Source organism: Leptonychotes weddellii, chromosome 9, assembly GCF_054177405.1.
Source record: "Leptonychotes weddellii isolate Sample4059 chromosome 9, ASM5417740v2, whole genome shotgun sequence".
In the NCBI taxonomy this organism is placed as follows: domain Eukaryota; kingdom Metazoa; phylum Chordata; class Mammalia; order Carnivora; family Phocidae; genus Leptonychotes; species Leptonychotes weddellii.
In genome coordinates this window covers 34,800,994-34,811,019 of record NC_138377.1, presented here as the reverse complement: position 1 = coordinate 34,811,019, position 10,026 = coordinate 34,800,994, and the positions used below count along the sequence as shown (strand labels likewise).

Here is a 10,026-nt window from a genome sequence, read left to right as displayed (position 1 = left end):
TGGAGCCCAAGGGACTGAATCCCTCGACCCTGAGATCGTGACCTGAGCCGAAATCAAGAGTCGGATGCTTAACCAGCTGAGCCACCCGGGAGCCCCTACCTACCATGTGGTTTAATAAAATGTTGCTCTGACGTAGGATAGGGATATCTCAGGAACAATGACCAAGTTTACAGGTGCTTCTCAATAATATCACAAAGAGCCGAAATGGAAGAGAATAAAATTCAAGACAAGGGGAAACATTGAAAGAACTGTTTTCCTTAGACTTGCTTTTCCACCTTTACAGTTTCTTGTGTTTTCACTTGTTTCTTGACCCTCTGCTATTGAATGGAAGACTTAGATCTGATTGATGGCTGTGATTTGCACAGCTAGGCCTCTTTGTAAAGCATTATTTGAGGCCCACAAAAAGTACTTTAAAATTATAATATAACCCATAATTCTTTTCTCTTTCTAGGTGGATCTGGAGCCAGAAGGGAAGGTATTTGTGGTAATAACCCTAACAGGGAGCTTCACTGAAGGTAAGGATGAGTTTTGGGTGGTTTCTGGTATAAGTATAATCTTAGTTCCTACTCAGTAGGAATTTCTAACATGGAAATTATAAAAAGAGCATTTTGTAAAAGATGCTTTAAAAATTGTTTTATGTTGGGTTGGCCGGTATTTAGTTTCTAATGATCTATTGGTTTGGATTGCCAGATTAAATATATTTGCTAAATCTGGCAATCTCATTATTTGTTTGACATACTGAGTTTTATTTTCTTCATCATCATCTTAGCTGAATTGGTTCTTGTCTCTTTTTGTTCATGTCTATCAAGTTGTATTATAGATTTTTGGTTTGGGGGCCAACTTTTCAGTTTGCCCTGAATGTCTTAAAAAATTTAAGGATCAGATTCTCTTTCTTATAATCTTTATCTCATCCTGCTTTTTAAGGGATTCTATTCCTCTTCCCCTGGTGCCACCCCCACCTCCCACTCCCTAATTTTTTAAAACAAATTTGAGGTAAAATGTATATACAGTGAAACGAACAGATCAGAAGTGAGGAATTTGAGTTTTGGCAAATGCATGCGGCCACGTCATCAGCACCCTGATCCAAGATAAAGAACATTTCCACCACTCTGAAAGTTCCCTTGTGTCCTTTCCCAGTCAGTCTCCTGCTGCCAGAGGCAATAAATGGGATGTTTTGTTTTATTTTTTTTCACCATAGATTAGTTTTGTCTGTTCTGGAAGCTCATATAAATGGAACTATGTAGTATGTTCTCTCTTGTGTCTGATTTCTTGTGCACAGCATAATTTTGGTGAGATCCACTCATGTCATTGTGTGCATCAGCATCCTATTCCATTACATACCCATTCTCTTCTTGATGGACATTTGGAGTCATTATGAATAATGCTGCTATATGCATGCTCATACATACATTTTTATCGAAGTACACTTTCCTTTCTCTTGGGTAGATTCGTAGTCCTGGAGTTGCTGGGTAATAGAGGAAATGTATGTTCAACTTTATAAGAAACTCTCAAATGTTTTTCTAAAGTGGTTGTATTTTTATACTCCCACCAGCAATGTATGAGTGTTCCGATTATTCCATATCCTCCCCAACACTTGGTATGGTCTTTCTCTTTAATTTTAGACAGTCTAATGGGTATAAAGTGATATCTTGTGGTTTTAATTTGCATTTCCCTGGTGTTGAATACTTTTTCATGTGCTTATTGGTCATTTTCTTCCCAAGTGCCAGTTCAGGTCTTTTTGTTTTCTGAAATTTGGTTTGTCTTTTTGTTACTGATTTATGGTTATGTTTTCTAGATAAGCATCCTTTGTGAGACATTTGTATTATGAATATGTTCTCCCAGTGTGTGTCTTGCCTCTTCACTTTCTTAATGGTGTCTTTGAGCAGAAGTTTTAAATATCTCTGAAATCCAGTTTATCAATCTCTTCTTTCATAGTTTATACATTTTGTATCCTCTATAAGAAACCTGTCATAGGGTCACCGTAATATTGTCCTATTTTGGGGCGCCTGGGTGGCTCAGTCGTTAAGTGTCTGCCTTCGGCTCAGGTCATGGTCTCAGAGTCCTGGGATCGAGCCCCGCATCGGGCTCCTCGCTCTGCGGGAGGCCTGCTTCTCCCTCTCCCACTCCCCCTGCTTGTGTTCCCTCTCTCGCTGTGTCTATCTCTGTCAAATGAATAAAAAAAAAAAAAAAAATATTGTCCTATTTTCCTTTAGAAGATTACAGGCTTTTATGTTTAGGTCTGTGTTATGTTATATTTAGGTCTGTGTTCCTTCTTAAATTAATATTTGTGTGTGGAGGGGTTGAGATTTCTTTTCCCTATGCTATAATCCAGTTGTTCTGCTCCCTACCATTTCTTGAAGACTTTCTTTTTTCTTGGAACCTTTGTCACTGATCAATTGACCCTACTGTGGATCTATTTATGAACTGTCTATTTTGTTCTGTTGATCCATTTGTCTGTCTTTATGCCAATAACACACCATCTTCATTGCTTTTGCTTTGTAATAAGTCTTAAGGCTAAATAGTGAGAGTCTTCCAAATGCATTCTTTTTATTTGTTTGACTATTCTCCATATTTTAAATTTTGATGTCTATTTTAGAGTCAGCTTATCAATTTCCACACAAAAACCTAAATTTTGAATTGAAGTTGTATTGAATCTATCCATCAATTTGAGGAGAGCTGACATCTTAACAATCGTGAACATCTTCAAATCCATAAACTTGGTATATTTCTCCATTTACAGATGATCTCTAATGTGTGTTATCCATATCAATACTAGCAATTCTATATAATCTTCAATATAGAGATCTTGCACATATTTTAAAAAACGTATTCCTAAGTATTTTAAACTCTTGTTGCTGTTATAAATGGCATTTTAAAATATTTATTTTGGAAATTGGTAACAGTATATAGAAAAGAATTTTTTCTTGATTTTGCATCCTATGACCTTAATAAATTTCATTTATTAGTTCTAGTAGTTTTTCTTTCTTTTCTTTTTTTTTTTTTTGTAGATATCTCAGTATTTTCTCTGTAAATAATTATGTTGTCTATGAATAAGGCAGTTTTCTTTTTCTTTTCTAATATTTATGGCTTTTATTTCCTTTTCATGTCTTATTGTGCCCGGAGGCCTTGAGGACAGACCTCCTTGTCTCATAACTAGTTCTAGGAGGAAAGAATTTAGTCTTTCCCTAGTAAGTGTGATGTTAGCTGTGTGCACTTTGTATATACTTTTCATCACAATCAAGGAAATTCTTTCAAGTCCTAGTTTTCTGATAGGTTTAGTTTTTCTTTTCTTTCTTTCTTTCTTTTTAATCAACAGTGACTGTTAAATTTTGGCAAGGGCTCTGTCTTTATCATGGACATGAGCGTATGGTTTTTCTCCTTTGTTCTTTTTTTTTTCCCCAGCAAGCAGCTAAATTACTGGCTATCACCTTAAAATTGTGAAGGCTTTTGAGAGTGGGGTTTTTTTGTTTTGTTTTGTTTTTTACTTTTTCCCCTTAATTCTTGGACAGATTCCATAGTCCTGAGACATCGTGTTCATTCGTAAGACATAACCAAGTTGGGGCTTCAGTGGAAAGCCTAAGGTGTTTGAAGTCCTCTTAACATTGTGGGACTTGGCCTTCAAACTCTCTCTCCTACAGTGGGAAGCAGCAGACATCTCAACTCCTTTCTCTCAGCCTTCTCGTTACTGCTTTTGGTGGACTTCTCTGAGTGTCTCTTGTGTATGCACAGATTTGAGGAGTTTATAGATTGGGGGATTCTTCTCTCTGTGGCCATATCTTTTCCAGGATTTCTCTGCTCAATTTCCAGTCATCTGTTAGTCCTGAATCTTGTCATTTCACTCTTCAAGCCAGTAAAACTATAGTTTTCTGCTTGAATTCTTTTCACTCAACCCTGTGCAGCCTGGGGAATATAACCTTGGGAGATGGCCTATAAATATGGATCTTGACCAGCACAATTCCCTTCTTTCAAGTGTCAGATTCCCTCCAATTTCTGTCCTTTTTTTGGGTGCTCTCCAGTGTTTTCAACTAATTGTTTTAAAATATGTTTCTAGAGGTTTTAATTGTTTGTGGTGGGAGGGTTAGTCTATTAAAAGCCACTCTACCATTACTAAAATCCTGTGAAGACTTTTAAACATGTGGCTTAATGGTTTGTCCTTTTGGTGTTGGCATTTTGCAAATTGGTGACACCTTTGAAAATTGGTTTTCTCTCCTCTCCGCTGACCGTTATTCATGTGGGAGAGTTGTTTTAATGTTAATGTTTAATTTTTCCATCTGTTGTCTCAATTGTTGCATCGTATCTTTTTGCTCCAATATTGAAATTAGCAGATATGTGGGATACTTGGACATGAAAAAGCTCTCCAGATTACGGTTTGGTCAGCTCAAAGACCTTTTTGTTTTGCTTGGTATCTTGTACGTAGAGGATTTGTGAGAAAAAGGAGTCTGTTGATAGCTCAAATAAAATATAATGTGGTATTACAGAACACTGTTGCTAGAACATTCTCACAGCACATGAAACATGGGCAAAACCATGGTAGAGACAAACCCAGCCGTGAGAGAAGAGGCAGAGCAAGGAGTGGGTGAGATTCTCAATGTGTTGAACTATCTTTCTGCAGTAAGTTACACGGGACCGATGGAGTGTGGCTGTGCACAGTAGACCAGGTGTCATTATGTGACTTCCTTTTTTTAAGAGTTATGCCACTTTTCAAGGACTGAATTGTATCAAGGTTCTGTCTTAAATTGTAACATTAGAACCCTAGGACTGGAATCCATATGGATGTTCTCATTACATTAATTTATTAGTGTTAGTGATAAGAAAGGAATGCCAAATATCACTAGCGGTGAGTTCTTACCAGGTCATTGCAATAGTATTCCTTTTAGAGGGGCCCCTGGATAAAATTGTGAGGCTGGCCGAGTTCCTCTTTGGTAATCCCACCTCCCCTTTAAATTAGTCCTTCTTGCTCTCTGCCTTTAACTGTCTCTTACTCCAGTAAGATACCCAGTGATCTCCTCTCTCTAGGAACAGTTGCTAATAAGAAAGACAGTGAACTCGTGGACTAATTCACACTGGAGTGATAGTGATCAGTATCTTAGTGCTCTACCCCTCTGAGGTGTGTCTGCATATTTTAAAAGCTGCTAAAACTGATACTTTATCCATGAGAAGTAGATTTTTAATGTTGACATTTCAGGAGCTATGGCATCTATGTGTGGGATATATTTTAGAACCTCAGATCTATTCTCTCTCTGTGGGAGCATTGTCTTGTACGATTGGCTCCGAGGCTGGGGGCTCAGCTTGAGCTTGCACATTGCTTCTGCTTTAGAGCACAGCTCCCTTGTCAAACACAGAGGCCGTGATAGCTGCCTCTGTGTGTGTGTGTGTGTGTGTGTGTGTGTTACATGAGGGAATGGAGCTCCACCATGCACCTGCTACAGCTGTGGCCGCAGCTGGGTCCTGGCATTGTGAGAATGTCCCTAGCTTGGCTTCCCTCCTGGCAGCCACTCTAGATTATGCCCGGCCATAAAATGACAGGTTGGCTGATAGAACATTTGGAGCTTTAGTTCTTAGCTTGGATGCTGAAGGGCTTTACTTAAGGAAGCACTCTGAAGTCACGCCTCCCCAGTGTTCTCGGGCTGTGAAAGGAGCATTGGCCTGGGATCCCAGAGGGATGGCCAAAGCTCGAGAAATGTTGGTTGGGCCTCAGGGTGCATCAAAGGCTGTGGTTTTTGAAGGTCAGATGTTAAAATGTGTAGTGCTACATCTAAAACTAATGATGTAATGTATGGGGATTAACATAAGAATAAAAAAATTAAAAAAAAATATGTGTAGTGCTTTGCCAACTGTAGGGTGCTGTATGAAAGTATGCTAGTGGGATTCCCATCTCCATGTTCCTGTTGTTATGGTAGCAGAATTCCTGTCATTCTCCCCACCCCTGCCTGGGACCCCATGAATACTCAGCAGATTTGTTTTATTTTGGCATTGGATGTATTTTATACTAGAAGCTTCAAGAATTTAGTGAACAATGATGGATATGCTGCTGGCTTATCTCCATGCCTTTTTTCCTTTCATGACCTCCTGTAGGAATTCTGCCGCTAGCTCAGATTCTGTAATTCCAAAGCTCTCCTTAAAAAAGGAAATGCTTAAATATGGCAATGATCTGTGATATACAGGGCTGGTGTTAGGAGCTACTGACTACTTCTCATTTCTTCCTCTCTCATTTTCTTATCTTTCATTAGTTATGCTGAAATAGCTGCTAAGGCAAACAGTTTTTATTAAATGTAAGGCATGGCTAAGAAACGACATGGGACATACTTACCGGGTACAGACCTGTGATTTGCCATAGATGCTGGGGAGATAACGATGGACAAGACTTAGACACTCTCCTGAGGGAGCTCACAGGATGGGGGGCAGATGCACCCCATGTGTGCATGGCAGGGGCCCAGGTCCTACCACGGGAACGAGTCCAAGGCACAATGTCAGCACGAGGGAGTATGTAATCAGATCAGCCGGAAGGTTTTTAGAGAAAGCTTCTCAGGGGAGATGATGTTTAAAGCAAGTTTAAATGATAAATGGAAATGCGCCAGGAGGGGAGGATATTTTAGGAAGGGAAGACAGTTTGTACAGAGGCACAGAGGTGAGAGAGCAGCAACAGGCTCCAGAAACTGAAAGTAGTGGGTTGGTTTTGGAGGTTGGGGAGCATGGGGGAGATGTGGCCAGCGCTGTGGGAGGGTCTTCTGTGAACGTTTGTCTGGAACAGTCTCAGTTTTGACTGGTGTACCAGTGTAACTGTGAACAGTGCCACCTTTCACTCTGAAAGGGTCCTGGGTTAGATAAATGACATGGCCACATTACTTCTAGGTTAGGAGAGGATGGGGTTGCCAATGAAGGGTTCTAAACAGAGAGAAATAAGATCTGATTTGGTGGCAATGGGTTCAGGGGGCTAGGGGCAAGGGGGTGTTTGAACATAAGAGGAGACAAGGGTGTGGAAAGCTATTAAGAGACTGTTAAAGTTATCTAAGAGAGAGATTAGTAGAGCCTGGGTTCAGTTGTAATCCGTGGGGATGGATAGAGAGAGAGAGAGGGACAGTTCTAAGACATGTATATGAAGCATAACCAACAGGAGTTGGCAACTCACTGGATATTAGGGATGAATAAGGATGAGTCTCAGATGATGTTGTGGAGTCATTCATCAGGGAAGAAATATAGGGATGGAAGGGGATGAATTCAGCTTTGAATAGGTGGAGTTTGAAATGTTTGTAGGAAACCTAAGTGGAGCTGTCTAGGAGGAACTGGAAATAAGAGTCTGAAGTCTGGCAAGAGATCTGGTCCCAAGGTGTAGCTCAAGGTGTCAGTGAGAGATAGATCCATGGATAAAGGGGCCCAGTGAGAAGATTTAAAGCCCCAAATCAAGGTTGAACAACAGCACAACTCTGTGGAACACAGCACGTAAGGACTCTGACTCACAGATTATAATCCGTCGAACTCACTCAAACTATGTTGAAGGTTTACTTAATGAGCACCCGTTTTGTTTATATATTCATTACTCAGTAATGTTTGAGTGCTTACTGTATGCCAGAGACTGTTTCACCAGATGGTATAATAATGTCTTTCAAATTGGCATCAAAATGTTTGATAATGAAATTTGCATAAAGAACAGAACATAAAAGGCTTTGAAAAGTAACGTTTGAATTAGCGTTAACTGCAGTAGCTTCGAAGTTTGGTACAATGTGCTGGGTGCAGGTTTATTCTTAATGCTGGGGTAAGAAGAACAGAAGAATCTGCTCAAAAACCTACAGTGAGGGCTCTCTTCACTGAATTAAGATGGAACAAGAAAAAGTCTTAGTAGAAGTCTCTCTCTGAGCCGAAGGCATAACGTTATCAGCTAGATCAGAAACCCATCACCACTGTTCATCTTAAGAAAGGCATTGTTACTCTTGATCAGATGCAGAATTCCCCTAAGCCCCGCTGCTGAAGTAGACACAGATGAAGTGATTTGTTATCTTGAAAAAGCTACCTCCTGTCACCCTTTATTTCGTTCTGGCTAAGCCTTTCTGGAGCTAACAACTAGATCTGCTACCTAATCAAGCTGAAACTTATTATGGTGACGAAATAGCCGTAGATTTTAATGCAGCTACTAGATGCTGACAGAATGGCAGGATCTGGCCGTGTTTGATTGTCACTATACTGGACTAGTTTTTACCTGGAAGAGTGGAGTGACCAAAATAATAATAATAATAATAATAATAATAATAATAATAATAATAAAACAAAGGAAAATGCGTGAACATGAATTGGTAACTGCTCCACTTGGGAGAGAACAGAAAGAAATTAAGTTAACGTAGTGATGTCTCATGTGAGAACAAATCAAAAAAGATGTTGCTGCATTGTCATGCTGTTAAGAAATACAGTGTCAGATTTTAAGATTGAGTTTGCATAAGTAAAGTTTGCCTGAACTTAGGGTACCTCAAACTTCAGTGGTTGGTCCCCAGAAAGAAAAGCAGACATTTTGTGCCTCCTATTGGAAGCATGCCACACCATCTGTGAAGTAGCCTCGCTTAAAAAACCGAGCCTGAATCTGGTCAGGCTTCCAGATCTAACCACCAGGTTAGAGGAAATACTGGGCACAGACAGGGGAACATTTTAAATGACACCACGGGAGAGGTGCTTAAGTGGTCAGTTGGTTGAGCGTCCCACTCTTGATTTCAGTTCAGGTCATGATCTCAGGGTCATGAGATCGAGCCCCACAGGGTGGAGCCTACTTAAGATTCTCTCTCTCCCTCTGCCCCTCCCCCTGCCATTTCTCCCTCTGCCATTTCTCTCACCCTCTCTAAAAACAAACAAACAAACAAACAAAATGACATTGTGGGAGAGACTTGGTTTTTTTCAACAAAAAATTAGAAGAAAGAAAAGAGAGGGAGAGAAAACCAAAATAACAAGAGAGAGGCCAATTAACCAGTTTCAGTATATGGACCACATTTTATCCCAATTCCAACACGAATTGTAAAACAAACAACTCTCAGGAGACAAACAAGGAAATAGGCACAGTGACTGGACACTTGATATTAATTGATGTTATAATGTTATTTAGGTATGATTGTGATATCGTAGTTGTTTAAAACAAAAAGGGCATCTATTAGAAATACTTGAAATATTTTCTGGTGAAATTATTTGATAGTTGAGATTTACTTTAGAATAATCAAGAGGTGGGAGGAGGGAATGGGGTACAGATAAAATCAGATTAGCCATGAATTGATTGATGAAACTGGGTGTTAGTTACATGTGGGTTTATTATACTCTTCTACTTCTGCATGTGTTTGAAATTGTGTGTAGTAAGAAGTAAAAAATTAAGATAAAACTACACATTTAAAAGTTATCTATTTCCTGGACAAAAAACAGAATCTGGGTTACCTGTATAACATCCAAATGATACTTTAACTTTGAATACATATTCCCTATCCTCATTTATTAAAGCTGGTGTTGGTTCTTTCTTTTTGGTCTGTATATGTTTTATTATTAGTTCCCAATTTTTATGTATTATGAGGAGGCAAGTTAAAAATTTTAAATGACTAAGGTACTTTGGTACTTTTTTTTTTAAAGTTCTAAATAAATATTAAGCCAGGAGTCAAAAACGGCAGGTAGGAAGAGATGAGTAAGATAATACCCTTCATTCCATCGTAAAGTCCTCACTTAAAATGAATGACAAGTAAATCATCTCCTACTAACAATTACATAACGTTTTGTACTTGCAAAGTTTAATTTTAAGATAGTTTCCTAAAAGAATAAAGTAAATCAAAAGAATTAATGGTAGAAGGATCTTTATGAAGATAGTAAGACCGAAGTTCTAAGTGGACGTGCTTTTTCCCCAGCGTTTGCCAAGCATGCTTGAAGGTATTCTGTACCAGTTTTGTTTTTGGTGAGGGACGGGGGTAACTTCTTAAAATAACAAACGAAAATACAACCTGACAAACACCTGTCATTGGTGGATTTTATGCTTGTCTAGAAAACTTTGCTAAAGGGGTGCCTGGGTGGCTC

At 39.1% G+C, this 10,026-nt stretch overlaps 1 protein-coding gene across 1 annotated transcript in view; it reads left to right on the top strand.

The window, feature by feature from the left end:
• PRKCH (protein kinase C eta) overlaps window positions 1-10,026 on the top strand; it is a 204,241-nt gene that overhangs the window by 63,753 nt on the left and 130,462 nt on the right. The window contains exon 2 of the mRNA XM_081829755.1: window positions 452-515. Coding sequence (XP_081685881.1) covers window positions 452-515 — 64 coding nt within the window. The remainder of the gene's footprint in view (window positions 1-451; window positions 516-10,026) is intronic.